The 25,125-nt window shown below is 41.6% G+C and overlaps 1 protein-coding gene across 1 annotated transcript in view; it reads left to right on the plus strand.

The window, feature by feature from the left end:
- The first annotated feature begins 9,142 nt into the window (after positions 1-9,142).
- The window catches only part of LOC115480407 (eIF-2-alpha kinase activator GCN1-like), a 130,620-nt gene continuing 114,637 nt past the window's right edge, over positions 9,143-25,125 (plus strand). The window contains exons 1-4 of the mRNA XM_030219070.1: positions 9,143-9,235; positions 13,829-13,950; positions 20,438-20,552; positions 21,427-21,606. Of these exons, the coding sequence (XP_030074930.1) occupies positions 13,849-13,950; positions 20,438-20,552; positions 21,427-21,606 (397 nt within the window). The 5' untranslated portion in view covers positions 9,143-9,235; positions 13,829-13,848. The remainder of the gene's footprint in view (positions 9,236-13,828; positions 13,951-20,437; positions 20,553-21,426; positions 21,607-25,125) is intronic.

A 25,125-nucleotide genomic window follows, 5' to 3' on the forward strand; every position in this document is an offset into this window, starting at 1 on the left:
CTGTTTCAGGAGGTCGTCCAGATGTGGCACTGGGCAGTACAGTATGGGATGCTACTCAAGGCAACTTACCTGATTGGCAAATCCAACAGCCTGACTGACAGACTGAGCATGATCATGTAACCGCACGAGAGGTCCCTCAGCATGGGCGTTGTTCGTGAGGTCTTCCAAGTGTAAGGCTCCCCCTTGGTGGGATCTTTTTGCCACTCAGTTCAATCACAAGTCTCTTAGTACTGTTTCAGGCTCCAGGCCCATGACATACTAGCGTCAGATGCCTTCCTCCTTCATTGGGGGACTGGTCTTCTGTATGCGTATCCTCCCATCCCTCTTGTGGAGAAGACTTTGCTGAAAGTCATGCAAACTTTTCCCTCCCTGTCTCAAACAATTTGAAAATTCTGGGTGTTACCATTGACCGAAATCTTACACTTGAAAACCACATGAAGAATATAACTAAGAAAATGTTCCATTCCATGTGGAAACTCAAAAGAGTAAAACCTTAATTCCCAAGGGCCATCTTCCGGAACCTGGTACAGTCAATGGTATTAAGTCATCTAGACTATTGCAATACATTTTGCTGGCTGTAAAGAACAGACCATCAAAAAACTTCAAACAGCCCAGAATACCGCAGCTAGACTCATATTCGGGAAAACAAAATATGAAAGTGCAAAACCCTTGAGAAAGAAACTACACTGGCTTCCACTTAAAGAACGCACCACATTCAAGATCTGCAGAATTGTTCATAAAATCATCTAAGGAGATGCCCCAACCTACATGCTAGACCTAGTGAACCTACCACCCAGAAACGCAAAAAAATCTTCCCGCACCTTTTTCAACCTACACTTCCCCAGTTGTAAAGGATTAAAATACAAACTATCTCACGCGACCAGCTTTTCTTATATGGGCACACAGCTGTGGAATGCACTTCCAACTCACCTGAGAACGATCAATGAATTAATTAACTTCCGCAAATCTCTGAAGACGTACCTCTTTGATAAAGCCTATCACGAGAACCCATAGATAACCATAACACAACACCTTTCCAACTTTAGCACAATGTATCTACAACTACTTGATCAAATCCTTTTGTCTTCCGTGACTTCTTTGTAACACCAAATGTATACTTCTTTGTAACACCAAATGTATACTTCTTTGTAACACCAAATGTATACTTCTTTGGAACGCCAAATGTATACTTCTTTGTAACGCCAAATGTATACTTCTTTGTAACGTCAAATGTATACTTCATCCTGTATGGCGAAGCCACATTGAGCCTGCAAATAGGTGGGAAAATGTGGGATACAAGTGAAATAAATAAACCGTGGAACCATGACCCTGAACTATCCATACTGGCCCAGGCAGATCTGGCTCCCTCTTCTGAAGTTGTTCTCCAAAGAGCTTGGAGATTGGAGTGTTTTCCAGCCCTCATCACAAAGAACGAGGGATCTCTTCTATATCCCAACCTCCAGTCTCTGGCCCTTACAGCTTGGATGTTGAGAGCTTAGAATTTGCTTCCTTGCGTCTTCCTGAGGGTCTCCAAGGTCTTACTGGCTTACAGGAAAGATTCCACTACGAGGTGCTCATCTTTCAAATGGAGGAGGTTTGCCGTGTGGTGCGAGGGCTAGGCCCTAGATCCCTTTTCTTGTCCTACACAGACATCCTGTTTGAATACCTTCTACTGTGTTTGGTCTCAAGACCAATTCTGTAAGGGCTCACCTTAGCGAGATTAGTGCTTTGTCATCGTGTAGAGCAGTGGTTCCCAAGCCTGGTCCTGGAGGCACCCCAGCCAGTCAGATTTTCAGGATACCCACAATGAATATTCATGAGAGAGATTTTCTTGCACTGTCTCCATTACATGGACATAGACATTTTTTCCCGTTTGAAAATCACTGTTGGACGTCCTACTTTTGTACTCTCCCTAGTCCCGTGCAGAACATACCCACAACTACTCTCTTGCTGTTCGGTTGAACTGCAGTGTGAAACGTCCAGATTCTGACTTTCCAAAATTAGGATTTGGATATTTTTAGCAAACAGATGTTTTTTTAGGCATTTTGAGGTGTCCATCTGCTTTGAAAATGAGCACCTTATTCTCTTTGGCTTTTCCCGAGTCTTAGTTTTGTGGAGGGGGGGTTGGTATGACAATCTAGTAGTCTTTCTTTACTTCTTTGTTGCTTTTCTTTTCCATCCTGTCTGAGTATATGGAGTTCCTTCACTATTTGTTGTAGCTATGTATGTAAACTGTTTGATGCCTAGCACATTGCAGTGGGCAAGTAAGCAGTGAGTCGGCCTTTGACTGGACAGAGCAATGGTGGATATATGGAACACCATTCAATTTGTGGTGCTAAAAGCAAAAACAGAATTCTAGAAAGTATGAGAATGTAATCTTAACTAAGGATTCTTGAGTTAAAGGTAAGCAGAGTTTAGGCTGCAGTATTTTGTCGGGAAAAGAGAATAGACTGTTTGGTCTCTGTTTCTGTGGAAACTTGTGTAGAACATCTCATATTACCTGATTTTGTCCTTTTGATTTTTGCTTCCTTTCTAGGTGCGGCATAGCCCTAGCACTAAACAAACTGGCACCATATTTGGATGGATTTCAAGTTAAGCCTCTGTTCCAGTTCTTTGTTCCTGATGCCCTTAATGACCGTCACCCTGAGGTCAGGAAGTGCATGTTGGATGCTGCTCTTTCTGCTCTCAACACCCATGGCAAGGTAGGCAGCCGGGTGTGCTCTTCAAGGACAGCACTAAATGAAGCCAACAATGCTAACCCTATATGGCAAGACATTTGAGAAAGACTGTAAAAGATTCAATATAATAATGCAGTGTATGTACTTCTGTTTCTTGAGTTTGTGCTCTGTTCAGGCAGTTCACCATAAATAGTCTCCTTTACATTAAGAACATTTTGCTAGTAAGTTAACTTTTATTTGGGTGCTACACATTTTGCTTAAATGGTGATGGGCTGACCTAGGAGATTTGTTTAATATCTTTATATTAAGCACATTCCATTATAAAATTAGATGTTACTTTTGTATTCCACTTAGTTTAATTAGACAATAAGTATACGAATGAATAAATAAATTTAGATTTACACCAATATACTATGACATGACACATTTTCTTCTTTTTCAGGACAGTGTTAATTCTCTCTTGCCAGTGTTTGAAGAGTTTTTGAAAAATGCGCCCACTGATGCCAGTTATGATGCAGTGAGGCAGAGTGTGGTCATCCTAATGGGCTCATTGGCAAAACATTTGGACAAGAATGATCCCAAAGTGAAACCAATTGTAGCCAAACTGATAACTGCACTGTCAACACCATCTCAGCAGGTATCTCCTTACATACACTCCTGGGACTGTTTAACGGGTCAGTGCAAAGATACTGCTTAGGAATGCTACAGACTGCATACTGTTTTGTCTCTCCTCTGGTGTTATGAAAGCAAAGAGATGTGAAGTACTTTGTTTAATTACACAGGACGAGGGCTTATGGTTGTCATATAGGTGTTCATGTTGCGCTTCTGCAATGCATTCTTCAGGTTCAGGAGTCTGTTGCTAGCTGTCTGCACCCCTTGTACCAGCTATCAAGGAAGATGCAGCAGGAATGATACAAAAGCTAATGGAACTGCTGTTAGAATCTGATAAATATGCTGAACGCAAAGGTGCAGCCTATGGTTTAGCTGGCCTGGTGAAAGGTCTGGGAATCTTATCTTTGAAGCAGCAAGATATGATGACAACTCTCACTGATGCCATTCAGGATAAGAAGAATTTCCGACGGCGAGAGGGTAAGGGAATTCTTGCTTAATTTTCTTTTCTTTGTTCCCCTATGATTGCAAAAGCTGAACTAAACCATACTTTTCTCAACAAAACATAGAAAATGACAGCAGATAAAGACCATATGGACTATCCAGTCTGCCCATCCATACCATCTACTATCTTTTTCTCTCCCTAAGAGATCCTATACTTTATTGAATTTGGATAGAGTCTGTCTCCACCACCTGCATTGGGAGGCTGTTCCACGCCACCAACATTCTTTCTGTAAAGAAATATTTCCTTGTATTACTCCTTATCTGTCCCCTTTCACCTTCATTCTATGCCGCCTCATTTAAGAGCATTTATGCCACAGAGATATTTAAATGTGTCTATCGTATCTCCCCTCTCCTACTCCCACCTTTCTTCCAAAGTATACATAATGTCTGTCTCCATATGTTTATGATGAAGACCACTGACCATTTTAGTAGCTGCCCTCCGGACCAACTTATTTATATCTTTTTTTTTTTTTTTTTTTTTTTTAAGGTGCAGTCTCCAGAATTGTGCAAATTATTCTAAACTATTAAAAAGGCCCGTTTCTCAGAGAAATGAAATGGGCGCTAGCAAGGTTTTCCTCGGAGCGTGTATGTTTGAGAGAGAGTGTGTGTGAGAGAGAGTGAATGTGCGAGTGTGTGGGTGACAGAGAGAGAGTGACTCTGGGTGCGAGTGTGTGTGAGAGAGAGTGTCCTCTGGTCTGAGGACCGCCTCCCCCTCTCAGGTCTGAGGACCGCCTCCTCCCCTCTGTAGCAGAAGGTGAATTTTGAGCTGGCTTACGTATTGTTTTGTTGGGGAGTCTGTGAATTGCATGAGCAATCAGTGCTGCCATTGTGGTGTTGGGAGTTTGTCTGGAGGAGGGTACGTTGTTCCACATAATTGTATGTGTTTCTGTTGTTTGTGGAGGGGTTGGGGGGTCAGAGGGTGTGGTGGGTTGAGGTACATAGGTGTGTGTGTGTGTGTGAGTGAGAGAGATGCTGTCTGTGCATGGCACAGTTTGTGTTTCTCTGTGTGAGTAGATAGATGCTTTTGGGCGGGCGGGCGGGAGGGAGTGTGGTGGAGCTGGGTAACTTGTGTGCTTTGGCTGTGGGGTCTGGCATTGGAACTCAGGCTGTCCTCCTTTATAGCAAGGTTTTTTTTTTTGTTCTTTTAAAAGAAGGGGGCAGGGGGAGGAAGAAGACACCATCATCTGCTATACTTGCTTGACACCCATCTATATAAAGAATTCTCACCTCCAACGTTGTGAAGCTCGTAGTTCACGTGCGCACTGTTGTTATTGTTGATGAGCGTCATCGCGTTGGCGAAATGTTGGGGCTCGTTTGTAGAGATTCCTTCGGAGCTATGTGCATGGGGGGAGGTGATTGGGTGATGCGCCGAGGAGGGGGCACTGACAGCTGATTTGTAGGCAGGGGGAAGAGTAGGGAAACACGCGCTGCGTGTTTCGCTACTGCTCCCCCTGCGTGGCTCGTGGTTTTCTGTCGTTTTGCTTTCATTGGATCTTGTTTGCGACTTGTGCCTTCCCTACCCCTTTTCCTCCCCCTGCATGGCTCGTGGTTTTCTCTGGTTTTTGTGCCTTGTGCCTTCCCCGCCCTGCCGTCGACATCATCGCGTTTTGACGCGAGGGTGGAGGTACAGTGCAGCCCATTGGGTGAGTGTCAGTGCTCCGCCCTCGACATCATAACGTTGTGACGCGAGGGCGGGGCACACACTCATGGGGGAACAGCGATCTACACCAGCACGGAAGTTGGTGCAGCTTCCGGCTTCATTAGAAATTGGGGTTGTGAATTATGTCTGGATGGGGTGTGGCTGAGGGCAGGTCTATGAGTGAGAGTGAGTGGTGCTGACAGCCTGAACAGTACAGGGCTTCAGTGTTTCCCTGCCACACAGTGAGGTGAGAATTATTTATATAGATGAGGTTTCAGCAGAGACCTATACTGGGACATCACCTTCTTTTTCCTGCTGGCCATTCCTCTCCCTATGCACCCAAGAATCCTTCTGACTTTTGCCATCACCTTTTCTACCTCTTTGGTCACCTTAAGATCATCAGATACGATAACTTCAAAGTCCCTGCTCTTCTTTTGTACACAGAAGTACTTCACCCCCTATTCTGCAATGCTCCTTGGGTTTTGTAGCACAAATGTATGACCCTTTATTTTGTAGCATTAAATCTTAGTGACCAAATTCTAGACCATTTTTCAAGCTTCACTAGATCCCTCCTTTTGTTCACCTTAGAGGGGTGTCTATTCTGTTGTATGTTTTCATATCATCTGCAAAGAGACAACTTTGAGACAAATACTTAGAAAAATATTAAAAGCAGCTGGACTGCAAAGTGCAGGATGCCTTGCCCACCAAATATTCCCTATTTCCTTTGCTGATATCGTAGAATAAAAATGAAAGTTCAGAAACTGTAAGTTATAATAACACATCAAATTTTCTATTTTTGTGAAACTTATTCTCAAGTATCTTACTCCCTTTGACTAAGGCAGTAGTAAAATTCAAACAGTTCAATCATCTTGACCTAATCATATAAGATATTATCATGACCTCCCACCCATTTGGCCCAAAGATGTCAAGTCTACAGTTTCACTAGTAACATTGCACAACTCTGATGAGAAAATGGCATCCATTTTAGCCACCACTCTCAAAATCTCAAAGTTGGTTACATGTCTCTGTTAAGGTGATGAGCTTCCCAGGCCCAAGGAGTCCAGAAGGACCATTGGATATAGGGAGACTTTTGGAGAAGTTATAACATTATGTACACTTTCCAAAGTCAATTGGGATGTAATACTGGAGATACCTTGCAGAGGGAACTGTGTGTACACTTTCCAAAGTCAAGTGGTGTGTAATACTGGAGATATCCATTGACAGAATTGCAAGGGAACTGTGTGGTGTAACTCTATCATCAGCTAAATTTCCATTGTTCTTCATGTTGCCAAAACATATTGGGGATCATTTTCAAAACAGAAAAACATAAAGTGACATTTGGAAATTGAGATTTTTGAAACTCAGGTTTGAGACTTTTTCTCTGCAGTGCGTTCAAACAACAAGGGGGCATGTTGGGGACAAGATTTGGGCATTCCCAGAACTTGGATGCTTTTCTGCCATAATGGAACAAAGCAAAAATGTCCAGGACTAAATGTGAGACATTTTGGTCTAGACCTGTTTCAGTCACACCTAAGTTAAAAAAAAAAAAAAAAAAAGGGTGCCCTAAATGATAAAGTGGCCACTGGAAGGATTATTCCCCCAGTGGTCACTGACCCCCTCCCACCCCCAAGGGGATGTGAAGGAAACAGTACATACCAGCCTGTATGATAGCTTCAGATGTTAGCCAGTCCTGTTAGAGCAGCAAGCAGGTCCCTGCGGGAGGGGGGTCCTGAGCCCAAGGTGGGGGGGCATATTTTGGCCCACCCCCCCAACCCCGCCACTTTCGACCCCTGCCGCCGCAAGGTACCTTTGCTGGCGGGGGTCCCCAACCCCCGCCAGCCAAAGTCTTCTTCAGCACGCGGTCTCCGACACGTTCAATGATCTGTGGTATGAGTCCTGATGTCCTGCACATTCCTTTAAATGAAACTTAAAAAAAGATATAGCGGATTAGAAAAGGTTCAGAGAAAAGTGACCAAAATGATAAAGGGGATGGAACTCCTCTCGTATGAGGAAAAGCTAAAGAGGTTAGGGCCCTTTAGCTTGGAAAACAGATGGATGAGGGGAAACATGATTGAGGTCTACAAAATCTTGAGTGGAGTAGAACAGTAGAAGTGAATTGATTTTTTATTCATTCCAGAAGTACAAAGACTAGGGGACACTCAAAGTCACATGGAAATACTTTTAAAACAAATAGGAGGAAATATTTTTCACTCGATGAATAGTTAAGCTTTGGAACTGTTTGCCGGAGTATGTGGTAACAGCAGTTAGCGTATCTGGGTTTAAAAAAGGTTTGGCCAAGTTCCTGGATGAAAAGTCCATAGTCTGCTATTGAGTCAGACATGGGGAAGCTATTGCTTGCCCTGAGATTGGTAGCATGGAATGCTGCCACTATTTGGGTTTCAGCCAGGTACTTGTGACCTGTCTTGGCCACTGTTGGAAATGGGATACTGGGCTAGATGGACCTTTGGTGTGACACAGTATGGCTATTTTTATGTTATGTTCTTATGAAGACACATACACATGTTTTCATCCATTTCTATTTATGTATTGGCATCTAGAAAATAAAAAAAAAATGTGTAAAAAAAATAAAAAGTAAAACTACTCAAAACGTAACCTTCCTAGCTCATGGGATTGTCATAGGTCCTATATTAACCCAAATTACAATTAAACTCAATGTATGTATTTCAATCCTGCTAACCAGTGTGACCATATTAAAATGATCCAAGACGCCACTGAAAACAAATAAAATACAGAAAACAAAACACCATTTTACTAGAAATACAATTTTACAAAATAAAAAGGGAACAATATAACTCGTAGATCTACATATCATGAACGCACTAAAACGTCATAGATGGGTTGACACACTCCTACCTGCAGATGGAGACTGAGAACTGCTGAGTTTCAAGTAAGCTTAGTGTTCTTTGCAATCCCCTGAAAGCCAGTCTGTTCTCAATCTCATCAGATGGTAGCAGTGGTAAGCCTGTGCAGTCCTGGTCAGTGTGGGCCCTAGGGGAATGACTTTAGGCTTGTTGGGATTTTTTTTTTTTTTTTTTTCTTTGGGTCTAGATACTGGTAATGCAATTTATTAACAAAAAAAAAAAGAGAGAAAGAAAGCCTTCTCAGTGTTCACTGTTTCTTCATTTTTACTAGAACTACAGTCTTGCAAACTATCAAAGGAACAATACAACTTGTAAATATACATATTATGAAACACTAAAACACCATTTCTTCCACCATGCTTCGAAAGGATCTGATAATAGTATAACAATATTACTCAACTCTCCTACATAAAGAGTTCAAACAAAAAAAATACCATTCAGAAGAAAATGCTATCTCACAGGTGGACCAAATAGAGCCCAAAGAGGCCTTACTTCCAGAATAGTGAATTTCACGCCATTGCTAGAGAGACAGGTTGAAGTCATTGTGTGATGACAAGCCTAGTGAACGTAACACACGCAAAGTTGCTTTGCCTGGCTAGCATATTGTGCACAATTGTAGCTCTAGTAAAATGCTGTCCTGTTTCCTGCATTTTTTTCAATAGCATTTTGTTTTACATTAGTTTAATATGGTCACACTGGTTAGCAGGAATGACATATATATATTGGGACTAATTCTAATTTGCATTAAAATTGGACCCATGCCATGAGTTGTGAAGGTTATTTTGAGTTGTTTTATTTTTTACACTTTATTTTTTTATTTTTTAGATATCCATACATAAATCGAAGTGGATGAATACATTTGTATGTTTTCATATTTTGTTGGTGCATTCCTTATCTTCTATGTGGATGACCAGTGACTGGTGGTAATTATGCTCAAGTAGTTCCTTTTTAAGTGATGAGAATGTGGTAACTCTGTGTGGTTCAGTGTTTTGTTTTGTTTTTTGGTTTTTTTTTCGTCACTGTTTTAAATATTTTTAGATAGCTGTACATGTTTCAATATGTCTTATATTGCACCATCTCATTTTACAGTTTAACTTATGTTTTTTGTAATGTTTTTATATGTTTCTGTTCTCTGTATGTGACATTTACCACTGATGCAGCCTGTTGGCAAAACATAGGTTCTGTGTGTACTATTGTTGGATATTAAATATTGCTTTTAAAAACAGAACTCGGGGGGGGGGGTTATGCACACTTTTTTATTTATTTTTTAACCACTTGTATAGTGCTGGCATCCTTTGCTATAGTGACACAGACAAGGTTTTATCTTCTTTTAAGGAAATGTGTTTTATTTCATGGTGTAGCTATTTGGGTTTACCCAGATATGTCTTTCTGTATACAGGAAATCTGTGGAGAATTTCTTAAACTTAAACAAAGGGTATAGAGCTTGGGTGTGACTTAAATTTCCTCATAAATCTTTAATAATAGTTCAAGGGAAAGATTGTGTTTTTTAATCAAGTACATTTGAATGAATTTATTTCGACATATGAAGAAAGGACAGTCTTCAGTTAGCTGATGATTTAATAGAGGCTTTTGTTTTATTTGCAGATTATATTTTGCTTGGTTGCTTTATTATTCCTTTTTTTCTTTGGTGATTCTTTCTCCCCATATTTCTTCATTTAAAAGAGTAGGTCAGGGATTTTGCCCTCTAGATTTTTTTTTTTTTTTGGTATGTAATAATTGCAATAATTACTCTTTTTTTTTTTTTTTTTCTGATATGCGATATAGTGATTGTTAATTAAAAGAGAGAACCAGACCAAGAACCAATCCCCCACCACTAGTAACGTCCCAGTTTTCAGATTGAACTCCATTTACCACTACCTTTTGTCATCTATCATTCGGGGGGGGGGGGGTTAATTGAAATTTTGAAATGAAATTAAAACCTACAAGAAAAAAAGAAAAACCACAGAGGGAAAAATTACAAGAAATATTAATACAAAGAGCACAGATAAATGCAACTCACATTATGGGGAGAAAAAGAAAACAAAAAAAAAAATAAAATCAATGGAAAAAGAGAACCCTCTAACAGAAATCTCACATGTGATACCAGCAGTTACTGGATCTATAAAACACCCCTCCACCAAAACTCCCAGAAACAATTTGGCCAAAAGGCTTCAACAGTAGTTTTGGTTTTGACCAAAACTGATCACGTATGTTCAGTGGAAGGCAAAAATTTGTGATTTCTCTCTCTCCCTCCCTCCCCTTCCCCTCCGCTTACCTATAGATACTCCAATTGGAGCTATCATATATCCCTGGTGATCTAGGGTGTAATCAGGGCAGGAGTGATCCCTAGTCACTCCTTCCCATGCTGGCTCTGCTCTCGAAATGGCTGCCATGACCATGGTAATCTTGCAAGACTGCTGCAAGAGGTCACAGCAGCCATTTGAGAGTAGAGCTGACATGGGGAAGAGCTGGGGTTCACTTCTACCCTGACTAGACTACCAGTGGTATGCAGAAGCTAGATTATTTGAGAAAGGAACCTGCAATGATTGTTTTTTTCCAGCACAAGTACTGGTCTGCTTATAGTGTTAGTAGAGAAATGATATTACAATATATTTTTTTTATTTTTTTTTTTTATGTTAATTTATATACCGTATCTTATTGCATCTGCAAAACAGAACGGTTTACATATATATAAAAAAATTGGTATATACAAATAGACATAGGAATTCCATTCATGACAGGAAAGCACAGCAATCAAGATAAACTACATAATAAATCAATACAAGTTAAAAATCTAATATCCAGTTAAGCTATCCCATTTTTCTTTGTCTTTTTGACCTTATCTCATTATGCTAAGTTCTGTTCTACGTAGCTTATAAGAGAGAGGTTTTCAGAAGTTTTCGGTAATGGAGATAAGATTTCTCTAATCTGATCTCCTTTGGAAGGCTATTCCAAAGGGAGGGTGACAGGTAGAAAAAAGCCGATCTCCGTGTAGATTCCCATCTAGCCTTAGTAAGAGGGGAATGACTAACCTGTTATCTGTTAGGGATCTGAGAGTTCGCATAGCGGTGTAGGGGATTGTTAAATTCGACAAGTAGCTAGGGTTTAATGTGTGAAAGGCTTTGTGTGTCAGGACAAGAGCCTTAAACTTTATTCTTGCTTCGACCGGGAGCCAGTGCAGATGATGCAATAAAGGTGTTGCTCGATCATCCCTCCGGGCCCTACAGATCATACGTGCTGCTGTATTTTGAATTCTTTGTAATCGCTTTAAGTTTGCTTGAGTAATCCCAGCATATACAATGTTACAGTAGTCTAAACATGAAGTAATATATGCCGATGTCAGCGTTTTGAGAGAGTCCTTACTTATTGAATTTCTGACTGACCGAAGCCGTCTCAGATGAAAGAAAGATTTTTTCACTACATCGGATACTTGTTCCTCAAAGGTCAATGCGGAATCAATAATGACCCCGAGATATCTAAAAGACTTAACTGTTGGAATATTCTGACCAAATAGCACAGGTACCACAGAGGGATATGTGCCTTGCCCTACTATCCAAGATGTAGTAGTCTTATCCGGGTTCAGTACCAGCTGATGTGTTGTCAACCAGTCTGCTACTTTATCCAAGCATATTTGAATGGGTGTAAGATCTATGTTCGATGGTCTAACATAATGGATAAGCAAAAAATCATCTGCATATGAGTAAAATGAAGTCTGTATATTAGAAAATAATTTGAGAAATGTATTGCTCTTGATAGTAATTTTTCAGAGCATATAGTCTTCGCATTCACATCAATGGGCTTTTTTATTTTGGATTGTTCATCAAGCTGGTATAGTGTCCACAGCATAGACCAGTATCTTTACTCCTTTACCCTTTTTTTTTTTTAGTAAGAATCTATATTATGCTTGTCCATGTTTTATAAATACAAAAGGGGAAACACCTCAAAATACTTTCTCTTGTTGCTTGTGCACAGTTTGGGTAAGCATAAAAGCTGGTAATCATGATTTTTTTTTTTAACATGTTCTCACAAAGTTATGTCTCAGAGGACATTTAACTACATCTACTTTGACCTGGGAACCTAAACATGCCAGACTTGTTGAGAAGCCCTTGTTAAAATGGTTTTCCTAGTTGTCAGTCTATGCTGGAGGGTGGTAATCTCCTGTGAATTTAGCAGAGGGCTTAGAGGGCTGCTGACTACAGGCTCTGACAATCCCTAGTGGGCCTCATTGGTTCAGATTAACACAACCAAACTTTAGTTTTCAGTTTTGGTTTCGGCTCGGTTGGCCTCTAACTGAGAAAATCTTAATCCTGTAACCACAAAACAGATAATCTTTCTTTTTAAAGAAAGACACCAAAATCACTAATTTATCATTCTTAGTGAAGAACATAACTAGTAAGGTAGCCCTTAAGGAAATATCTTCAGTGAGACTTTCCAAGAAATTTGCCAAATCAGGCGCCTTCTCCCATCACATTCTTCATTAAAGATTTCTGAAAAACATAACGACAGTAGGGATATTCAAGACCTCTTTGAAATATTTAATCAACTAACTCTTACATGAAAGCACTCATTGTGGAAAATTAAAAAATCAAAGATTTCAAGCTGTCAAGGAATTTTTCAGCCCCTCCAGCTTAAAATGAGTGGAGAGGTTTGTCCTTGATTGCCAAATTAAGCTTTTGAAGTTCCATAATTTGGAGTGCCTCAACAGAGGAACACTTTTATTTAGATCTTGCCAACCTAGCTACTATCTCTTGAGAAAAGTGACATAACTGACCAAGCATCTCCCCCCACCCTTTATTATGGATTCAGTTCTTTTGACAACAGTCCAAATATCTTTCAATATCACTTCCTTAGATCCAGAGACATATTTAAACCACAAGCCTCGTCTCAACAACTGCTTTGGCACTGGAACCACAACCCCTCTTCATGACGGGTTCAACAGGAATAGTTGCCCCAAGACTCATGCCAACAGCACTCACTAGAGAAGCAGAGTGTATACTCCAAAGAGGAACTAGGTAAAAGAGTTACCGTTGAAGGTGCAAGACCCGCAACCAAATGTTTATCCACAAGGCCTCGTGCGCTACAGTGATTAGTTTATAGTTTAATTTATAGTTTATTAAGTAGTTACTATACCACTTTAACTGGCCAAGCAGGGTAAAGTGGTGTACACACTACAACAAAATATAAGAAAAGGAGCTCCATTATTTATTAGTAAAGCGAAGATCACTCACTCTAGAACTGGACAAAGAGAGGGGGGGGGGGGGGACAATATCATAGTGTCAAAAGGATAGACAAAAGGAAAAGGGGTAGTTAGCAAACCTTTCAGCTTCCTGATAGATTCTCTTAGTTTACTCCTAAAATTCATTTAAACAAGTTAAGTTTTTCTGGATTTGGTCATGTTCAGTTGCAAGAGGGAATTTTTAAAATTTACATATAGATAGAATGTGTGTTTCTTGCTGCTGTACTTGTTTTGTGTGTCCTTGTCTTGGTTGATAGTATGTCTTGTGATTTTTCCTCAGGTGCTCTTTTTGCCTTTGAGATGCTGTGTAACATGCTAGGGAAGCTGTTTGAGCCCTATGTGGTTCATGTTCTACCCCACCTACTGCTCTGCTTTGGAGATGGGAACCAGTATGTGCGAGAGGTTAGTAAAGATCTAGAATTCCCATATATAAAGAAATATTGGGACTGGCCCAGTGGAAGTTCTGTGTCAACAGAATACCTATATTTGAATTGGGATCCAAGTTTTCTGGTCATTCTGCTGGTTATGACTGGGGCTGCTGAAGAGGCAGCATTTATAGCTCCTGTGAAGAAGAACCTGTGGGCATGATTCAAGGTATTGACTATGTGCTGGGTTCTGAAAGATTTGTTTGTAGCCCTCTACCAATCACTACTGCTATGATGGCTGGTCACTGGGGGGTGGGGGGGGTGAATGGCCCATGATTGAAATCCCATGATGCCATAGCCTCTGATGCTTAACACAGGTTCTTGCTAGATAAAAAGCGCAGGTATGGAGGAAGATGAGCCAACCTGAAAACAAAAAAGATGTTGAATATTGAGGAACCATCTACATGATGTAGCCATCATGGAGAGGAGAAGCTACAACCAGAGCCCACTCTATTTCTACATACAATTCTTAACCGTTCTACCCATCCCCATCTCACACATTATATTCTGCACTTACTGACTCTGTTGTGAAGGTGCAGATGGTGTAGTCCATACTCTAGGGAGAGGCTGACTGTGATGGTGAAAATAGAATGTGCCCTTTGTTTCCAGGAAAAGGCTGGCTTTGCTAATGGTGTGCATATTATAGGCCATATATATGATACCTAAAGAATCATGATCTGCTTTGCAGAAATGTGGAAATTGTGCCACAAGTCAGCGATCCTTCTGGAGTGGAGGAGTAGCCTAGTGCAGTGAACTTTGATCCTGGGGAACTGGGTTCAATTCCCACTGCAGCTCCTTGTGACTCTGGGCAAGTCACTTAACCCTCCATTGCCCCTGGTACAAATAACTACCTGTATATACTATATAAACCGCTTTGAATGTAGTCGCAAAAAAAAACAGAAAGGCATGTATCAAGTCCCATTCCCTTTCCCTGCTACCATTGGTTCTTGGATACTGTTATATATTCTGGGATCAGCTGAGTACTTGTGTCTCTTACAGTGGCCAGTGCAGTTCACAACACTGAGCATGAATTATCTTGGTCAGACTTTTGTTATTCTGTTGTCATGGGTCAGTATTCAAAGGGTGTGTCTGGCTAACTTTGAAAGTTAGCTGGACATTGATTGTGCAAAAATAAATCCTGTTAAGGGCAAAATGTGAATCAAGTGTTATTACTATCAGTGATATTCTGGGTGGTATTGACTGGATTCGCGTTAATAAAGATTAAATTGAAAAAAAAGTTAGCTGGACAAACCTTTTTTGAAAATTCCCCCTTCTCTCCCACCCTTGTGTCCTCCCCATTTCTCCTCCCAGCAGAGTTTTGTCTGGGCAAATTATAACCCACTTAAAATTTTGCCATATGGAATCTTGGTGCTGTAGGTATTTCCAGAGGATGGTTGAACTTTGGTGGATGAGTGCCAAAATTCAGCACTTTTCAGCCAGGATTATTCTTGTTGACCAAATAGAAAACCTAAAGTTAACCAGACCAGTCTAGATGACTGTGGGCAGATGGAGACACAATAAATGAGCATTTCATTACATAGGCTCCCACTATTCCAGAACCTGTGAGATAGTTGTGTCAATCTACCAACATGTGGAGATAGAGAACTGAAAACTGAACTGAGACATCTGTCTCTTGGCTTCCAGTGTATTGTGTTGGAACAATTGCATCGCTCTAATTGTAGGGGTAATTTTGGGCATATGCTACGACAGTCTGAACAATAGTGGATTTTTTTCTTTACTTCCGTTGAACTCTATGTATTGAATGTTAGGAATGAATGGCCCGCCTTCATTTAGGTGGCCCGTTGACAAGCATTTTTGATTGTTTTGAATGCGATTGGTTGTCCTCTGACAAAGGAGGTGGAACATTGCCTTTAAATTTTACTGGCATTTTCTATCAGTTAACCTGCCTGATCTTTGGGAGCAGTGGTCATGACACAGGATGACTACCACTGATGCAGCTTTGGAGAAACGGGGATTCCCCATTATGTATTGAGGACCCGTCGGCATGCTGGTCTATTTCTGGTTGAAGTAAGAAGACAGTGTGAGATAAGTGGATTATACAGAATTACTGACTTTGGATTACAGTGACAGTGATTAATGTTTTTGCCTGTGGAATACATAAGTACGTAAGTACTGCCACACTGGGAAAAGACCAAAGGTCCATCAAGCCCAGCACTCTGTCTCCAACAGCGGCCAATCCAGGCCCCAAGAACCTGGCAAAACCCCAAAATTTAATAACGATCAATGGACTTTTCCTTCAGGAATCTGTCCAGACTCAGGAAGGCCAGCTGCCGTCACTACCTTCTCCGGCAATGAGTTCCAGAGTCTTAACCACGCGCTGAGTAAAGAAAACTTTCTCCAATTTGTTTTAAACCTACCACATTCTAATTTCATCTTGTGTCCCCTTGTTCTATTATTGTTAGAAAGCGTAAACAAACGCTTCACATCTGTCCGCTCTAACCCCACTCATTATTTTGTACACCTCTATCATATCACCTCTCAGCCCGCCTTTTCTCCAGGCTAAAGAGTCCTAGCCTTTGTAACCTCTCCTCATAAGGTAGTCGTCCCATCCCTTTTATCATTTTCGTCGCCCTTCTCTGCACCTTCTCCAATTCCTTTATATCTTTTTTGAGATGAGGCGACCAGAACTGAACACAATACTCCAGGTGCGGTCGCACCATGGCGCGATATAACGGCAATTATAACATCCTCATGCTGTTTTCGCAGCCCTTGTTTTTTTCTACTGTGTTTGGGAAATTCAGTTTAGGTCTTAGATTCCGCTAATATCCCCTGTAAAGAGTTAAGTTCAGTTTACAGCATTAGTAGGGCAGCAGTTACAGTTTTATAAATAAGATACCTTTTAGAGAGCTCTGACACCCGGTCACCAGAGCTCCATGCCTTAACCGTCCATAGGCCTCTCACCAAACCCAATGCTTGACCCAATTCATGATCTCTTCTAACATGACCAAACAACCCTCATACTCAGACCAGATAGCCATCCTACTCCTACACAAGCAAATCTATATTAACGCAAGATTTGTAGTGAGCAAAATCTTATTAAGGGAATTATTAGAATCGTCTATTCTAAGCTCTTTTATTTATCTCTGAAACATGGCTTACGGAAATCTACAGCCCGACGTTACCCATCTGTATCCAACCGATATGACATCCTCCACTCCCCAAGACTAAACAAGAAAGGAGGAGGACTGGCACTATGTACAAGAGCTTTCTACCTCATATCCTTAGTATAGGGGTATTCCCAGAACAGGAATACATGCTATGCAAACTCCATGGCAACGCCAAAGGAGCCAGCCAGATCGCTCTACTCCTTATCTACCGCTCACCAGGAGCTTGGTCTAAGGCTGAACCTACCATTTTAGAGGTCATCTCGTCTGCTATGTTCCAGTTTGCCGGAATAGTCGTCTTGGGAGATCTAAACCTACACCTAGAGATTGAAGCAGATACCAGTGTTCACAACTTTAAATCATTCTTGAAAACATCCGAACTCACTGTACATGGGAGAGGTCCAACCCATGAACAAGGCCGTACCTTAGACTTCCTTACCTCCTATCCCACCAACATGATTGGATCTCCCACATGGAAGCCTGTACCATGGTCTGATCACTTCCAACGTGAATTCACCATCAACATCTGCCTAACAAACCACCCCAAACATCACCCTGTTAGCTAATAACCACAGAGGGAAAATCAATGAATCCAGCTTCTGGAATGATTTAAGAAACTCCCTTACCCTAAAAGCCCCAAACAAGAATCTGTAGAATTGGAATGGGACACCAAAGTCAAACAGTCTTTGATAAAATAGCACCAACTACCACCAACAAGGTCAAGAAATCCAAAAATCACACTGGTTCTCAGAAGAGCTATCACAGCTAAAACGAAACTGTAGAAACCTCAAAAGAATGGAGAAAAAGCAAAGCTATGGATGACAGATCCAAATGGAAACTCTGCTTTCTTCAGTATAAACATAAAGTAACCAACTCCAAGCGAAAAATACTACAGCACCCTAGTGGGCCTGTACACCCTTGACAATAGAAAACTATTCACCGTAGTAAGAAACCAAACCTTCACCCACTCACCAGATAAAGAGCAACAAACATGCCCCTCCGCTCAAGATCTAGCTGACTACTTCGAAACAAGGTCAGTCAAATTAGAGCTGAACTGACCAAATACAATTCAGAAGAAGAAAACTTAAGACTATGACCTAGAAGCCTATCCCACCTTAGATTCAAGCCATGGAATTAAAGCAAACCAACCACTGTCAATGGAAGATGTAAAATCATTACTACTTAAATGCTCAAGTTCATATTTCTTCCTAGATCACTGTACAGAATTCTTGTTCCAAACTACCCCAACAAAAGTGGTTCATTGGCTAACAAACTGCCTTAATAGACTACTAAATTCTGGTTCTCTTTTCTCAGACATGGGTAAAGTCGTCCTCACATCAATATTAAAGGGTTCAGGGTTAGTCACAGCCTCTGCAGCAAATTATCACCCAGTGGCGAGTATACCACTCTTTACGAAAATGCTTGAATCATATGTTAGTAAACAATTCTCCAAATATCTGGACATGTTCTCCACATTACACCAGTCTCATTTCGGATTCAGAGCTGCACAGCACTGAAACCCTGCTCTTAGTACTAACAACGTACATCAAACAACACCTATGCAAAGGAGATCAGGTTCTACTACTTCAATTTGATATCTCAGCGGCATTCGATGCAATGGATCACATAATGCTACTGGAACGTCTGAATCAGATTGGAATAACTGGACCAGCCCTCAAATGGTCCAACAAATTCCTATCAAACCAAAACTACTCAGTGAAACAAAACAAAAACCTTTCCAAATACTGGGTTCTGAAATGTGGGGGTTCCTCAAGGGTCCCTGCTCTCCCCCATCTTCAACTTCTTCATGTCCTCCCTTAGCTCCATACACCTGGGTTCAGGAGAACCATTACTATAATATGTGGACGACATCATTCTCCTTCTACCTCTGGTATCCTCATACCAAGATCCAACCTAACCAGTAACAATCGATATTCTCATCATTCAGACCTGGGCCTTGTCCAACAAACTGAAACTGAACACCCAAAATACAAAGATTCCCTGGTTCCAGAATCAAGGATCTCAGGTCCCAACTTCAATAACACTACCCAACAATACCACCTTCCCAATTGAATCAGAAACCAGAGTGCTGGGTCATCCATGACTCCTCACTATCATTGCAGAAGCAAGGAGTAGGAAGGGTAGGCTCTTCTCAAGAACCGGAGGAGACGTGTAAGAAAAAATAGGAACGACTCAACACAGCTGTGTTTCGGCGCTCCACGCGCCTTCCTCAGGAGTCTTATGATGTATAGCTGATGGTATGCAACGATAGTATTAAGCTATGGTGCTTAAGGGTTCTTTTTTTCCCACCTTCCACCCCCCCCCCCCAAATAAAAAAGAGAATGAAGCCATGGAAGGGAAATAAAGTACACACAAATTGTGATAAAATTTCCCATTTCCCTCCGGACCAAAGGCTTCCCCCCCACACACACACACATACATACCACCAGGGGCCCTCTGATCCCTGGAGACTAGTAGGCTAGAGGCTTTCTCCACCTGCCCAATGCAAGGCATAGGAATTTGAAGCCCTTCCTTAATGCAGTTCATCTGAGGTTTGGCCCTCCCGCTGGGACCCCAACTCACTCTACACAGCACCATTTGTGAAGAGGCAGCCCCTGGGGCAGGAGCAAGAAGGAAATGCTGCTGCTCCCATTGCTGTCCAGATCGTCTGGGTTGATTTGGGGTCCAGGGGGTAGAGCCAGGACTGACCCTCAGATTAATTGATTTAAGGGGCAAGTTTCACATTTCTATGTCCTGTATCTGGTTGGAGGGGGGGATCCCTTTCAGCTCAGTAGCCACCAGGGATCAGAGAGAGGTCTGAGGTCCTACTTGCCTGTAGGGGAGTAAGACATTTTGTCACGTGTGTATTTCAGTCTTGTTTTCATTCCTTTGTTCACTGTTGCCTGGAAGTCCATGTTGTTCAAAGGTGCTTACAAAGTATAGGGTCAGGCTGGAAAGATTTTCTCTGTCTCCTTCTGCCATCAGAGGACCTGTTCTGTTAAGATTAAAGAAAAAGAAATTCAGCATGTAAGTCAAAATTTAATCTTTTTTCTGGCTATCTTTAAGCCACATATTCAGCTCAAATTTATTTGAGCTGAATATTCAATTAATGTTCTCTGCCTACATCAGGCGCATAGTAAATGACTCTAGTCTCCAGTCTTATAATAAATTGAGATGTATGATGATCTTGGTGGTCTTCAGAATTTGTGGCTCTGTTCACAGATGTTTTGGGCAGTGAGTGTGTTTTTGCAGGTCCGGGGTTGAGTACAATAATGATTTTTAAAGAGGTTGAATAAGCTAGATTTCTTTTCCCTCCCTGCCCCCACCCCCTCCTCTAAGGCTGCAGATGAATGTGCCAAGGCTGTGATGAGTAACTTAAGCGCCCATGGAGTAAAGCTTGTCCTGCCATCTCTTCTGGTAGCACTTGAGGAAGAATCCTGGAGAACCAAAGCTGGTATGAAATTGTCCATATTTGAAACACAAATGTCAGTAGCTCTGCGTTTCACCATTATTATTATTATTTATTTATTTATTTATTTATTTTTGGCAGAAGATTCTTTACTGGTTGGGGGCGAACAACTTACATTTCTCTTGTTTTGTAATTCCCTCATGCTGACATCCTTACAGTGAAGGTTTCAGCTCCTGTATGCAGACAGTGGGTGAAGTGATTCCATTTCTCTTCACTGTGACTTCTGTCTAGGGGGGGGGTGCGGGGGGGGGGGTGTTAAATTATTCTAAACTATCCTTACCTGGACTTCATGATAGGGGAACTGTGGGACTCTAAACTACCCCTCATTCTATCTTGAGGAAAAAGAGAGCAGGGTTCCTAGTCGCCCCTTATCCTCATTTTCAGTGGGGTAGGGCAATGGGATTCTTAGTCCCTTCATATTACTAACATAAAATTGTAGGCTTCAGTGCCTGAGATCAATGTTGGCATTATGCAAATAAAATCCCGCAGTTGTAGTTCCCCAAATAAGTCTATGCAGTCAAAATAATATAATAAAATGGTAGGAGCCGAGAAGCTTAGAAAAATTACAAACTGCTTGTATTGTATAAAGTATGTACAAAAAAAAAATCCAACACTCAAGTGCATGAGAGGATTTTGTGTGTTTAATGATGGATATTAGTGCACTGTACACTGTAGAAAGCTGAACAATTTCAATGCACTTGTATATGGAATGTTTTGTGGAATTAAGCCATTGAAATTGATTATTCATGTTTGCGTCAAATATAATTCCAAGAAATTTCTGGGTTTCTGGATTTTCTGAAGTAGCTTCCACTGTTCTTATAGTGATGATTTTTTATTTTTTTTTTTTTAACGTTTGTAGGGTCTGTGGAATTACTGGGTGCTATGGCATATTGTGCTCCTAAACAGTTGTCCTCTTGTCTGCCAAACATTGTACCAAAACTCACGGAAGTCCTGACAGATTCGCACGTGAAAGTACAAAAGGCTGGGCAGCAGGCTTTGAGACAGATTGGTTCTGTTATCAGGAATCCAGAGATCCTGGGTAAGATCTTTTGTTCTTTCATTAATAGCAGGTGTTAAGACACTTCTATCCAGGTTGCCAGTCAGGAAAGCTGGATAGAAGTCTTACATACAAAAAAAAAAAAAATTATTGGACTTTTCTCAACATGGCATTTAACATCAACCAGTAGCACAAATCCAATATAACATTTTTTATTTTAAAGCAATTTTTATTGGTGCGGAAGCTACAAAATGCAATACATTTCACTCAAATGAGTTGTGCAGTAAATAAACGAACAATGCTATCATCAGCAATAAAGAGAAACAATGCATAGAAAGCCTTACCAGTTCTGCATAAATATTCTTATGAACTATTACATAATCAACATCTAAGCAAGATACACAATATCCATGTCTATAACTGAAACTCCCCTCCACTTGCTTCCTCCCTTTCTCTTCCACAGACTCCCCCAAGTCTCATCCACTCAACACTTAGCCCCAGGAGCGGAGGTCTTGACTCTCATGACCTCGCCATTCCTTACAAAAATGTGTCAATGTGCTTCCCATATTCTTTATAAATGCCTTCCATCCCTTTCCCAGTTCTTTCTGTTTAATGATTGTTCGGCCATCCAACAACCTACCACAGTAGCAGAAAAAGTCGTCATTTTTATCTTTGGGCCCAGACAAGTATTTTAATCTAAAGGAGACGGTTTTCCACCAAATGTTTTGCAGTGGTTGAAGTTTTTGTGTGCCACAATGGTACTGGAATGTCATAGAGCAGGTTGGAGTGATCCGCTGTACTGGGCCAGTCCAGATTTCAAAGAGTATAGGAACCAGTGTGGCTAGCTATTCCCTTTCGATCATACATTTGGGTCTTGAATTGTTAATTGGATAGGTCTGGACACTAATTGGTAGTGTTTGCCCTAACTCTAGAGTCAAGTTGATTTGTTGTTTTGATAAAAGGTAGGTAAGTAGGGTTGGGAAGGAGGGGGGATGGGACGGAGAATATTGTGTAAAAATAAAAGTAAAAAACTACTTTTTTTTTTTTACCCTTTGTTTATAGTTCATTGAAACATCACTGAGATGCTTTGTTTTATTTACTGTGAATGTTGCTCATGATTGTATTGGTCAAACTTCATGATTTGTAGTTTCATGTTGCTATTCTAATAATAATTATAACAACAACAACAAAAAATTAAAGAACATATTGAACTTTTGGTGGCTGACTGGAATAGCTTTCTCCATGCCTCCTCTTCCATTAATCCCTTCCCAGTTCTGTCTCCCATTGTTGCATGAACTACAATTTCTGAAATTGGGACCCCTGCAAATAACCATAAAACCTTTTGATGTAGTCATGGATTCCTACAAAACCTGTACCCTTTCTACTGCCTCATTTCCCTCCCCACTTCTTAATATAGTGCTGTATTTGCATAACTGGAAAATTATCTCTTGCTCATCTGGAACTGCTTCCGGAGGACCCTAAATGATACAAAGCTACCATCTTCTACAAACTAAGTTGACTTAAGCCCTGCCTTGCTAAACTTTCATTGACAGTAACAACCCTTCCCTTTCTACAAAATCCTGAGTGGTGTAGAACAAGTAGAAGTGTCCCTTGGAGGAGTGGCTCAGATTCCCGATTATATTACCAGCCTGCTAAGTTCATCTGGCCATCTGTCCATTGCTGAAAGTGTCTATCGATATCCAATCGCATAGCTGTAATCCAACTGTTTGTATTCCATTGGGGAGCGCTAGCTCAAAGGCCTTTATCTGCTGCTATTAAGCACCCTGACGCTTGTCTTCTCAGGCGTCCTCGCCCCTGCAACACTCGCTGCCATTTTGATTTGTTAATCTTGGAGGGGGTAGCTGCAGCTCGGGGTTGGGAGGATTCCACTGACGCCTCCTGCCCTAAAAACTCCTGGGCCTCATCCATCGATACCACCCGACGTTATTTGCCCTCCTTATAGAATGCCAACGCAAACGGGTGCTGCCATTTATATTTGATGCCTTCTGCCCTTAGCCGCTCAGTTAGCGGGCGCAGTGCCCTTCTTCGCCTCAGAGTCGTGGCTGACAGGTCTTGAAAGAGCTCAATGGGATAGGTCTCCCAGATGATAGGGCTGATTGCTCTTTCTTTGCGCATTACTTCCTCAACTTTATACTCCGAGAAGCACGCCACTATATCTTTAGGCACATTAGCCCTGCGGGATCCCAGTGCCCGATGCGCACGCTCTATCCGAATAGTAGCTGGGGTGACTGTATGCTTTGATGTGGGGAGGAGATGCGCTGCCAATTCCTGTACCACCTGTTCACAATTAGTGAACTCCGGAAGTTCCGGCAGGCCTCGAATCCTAATATTCGATCGCCTACTCCGATTTTCAAGGTCTTCCACCTCTGTGAGAAACCTCACCTCCGATTGATGTTCCATCATTTGTTTTTCAAGCGTGCTTAGAGTTTCCGCATGCTCTTCCAATCCCACCTCTGTTTCATTAACTCGGTTCCCCAGCTCCGCCACTTCCCCTCTCAAGTCTGCAGCCAGCTGAGCAAAGTCTCGGCGCATCTCCTTAATGTCTGATTTAATATCCTGGAACCATGTTCGAAACTGCTCCCATTTGTCCTGTTGTTCCTTGTGCTCGCCGTCATCTCTTTCCTCTCTGCCATTTTCTAATGACCGTGGCCGTGTGGTGCTCACCCCCACCTTCTTTTCGCCTGCTTTCATGTCTGGCGCCGGCTCCCGTTGGCGATATGCAAATGCCGCTAAATCGGTTGTTTTAGGCTTCGAGTTTGACATCGCTAGGAGTGCTTTCTCTTCACTGCACTTTTGCGCTTCCCCAATCTGCCCGATGGCTTGGACTGCAGCCGAATTCTTCTCTACTTTAGGCTGGGAATCGGGAGCTCCGCTCTTAGACTGCCATTGCAGAGCGTGACGTCACTTCCTCCCAGAACGAGTAGAAGTGAATTGATTTTTTACTCTTTTAAAAAGTACAAAGACTAAGGGACATTCAATGAAGTTACAAAATAGGAGGAAATATTTTTTTCACTCAACGAATAGTTAAGCTCTGGAACTTGTTACCAGAGGATGTGATAACAGTGGTTAGCATATCTGGGTTAAGGGTTTGGACAAGTTCCTGGAGGAAAGTCCGTAGTCTGCAATTGAGGTAGACACGAGGAAGCCTGGTTGCCCTGGGATTGGTAGCATGAAATCTTGCTACTAATTTGGTTTCTGCCAGGTACGTATGACCTTGATTGGTCACTGTTGGAAGCAGGATACTGGGCTACATGAACCATTGGAGACCCGGTATAGCTATTCTTATTTTGTTATGTTTTGTTCTAAATCTCCCCCCCACCAAACAAAAACCCAAAAAAGTTTATAAAACTTACCATTCAACAATTCCGTGGACTCCTGAGCTCTTCCTCTTTTCAGCAAAGCCACCCGGCCTAAAGCAGCCCCAACAAATCTTGGTGCAGCAGGCACTGGGAGCGGCCAGAGTAACCATAGCTTCCCATTGGAAACAGACAGGGGTCCCGCCAATCACAAAATGGCATAGCAAATTGAGTTATGTGTGTG

This window comes from Microcaecilia unicolor, chromosome 11, assembly GCF_901765095.1.
Source record: "Microcaecilia unicolor chromosome 11, aMicUni1.1, whole genome shotgun sequence".
Lineage (NCBI taxonomy): Eukaryota > Metazoa > Chordata > Amphibia > Gymnophiona > Siphonopidae > Microcaecilia > Microcaecilia unicolor.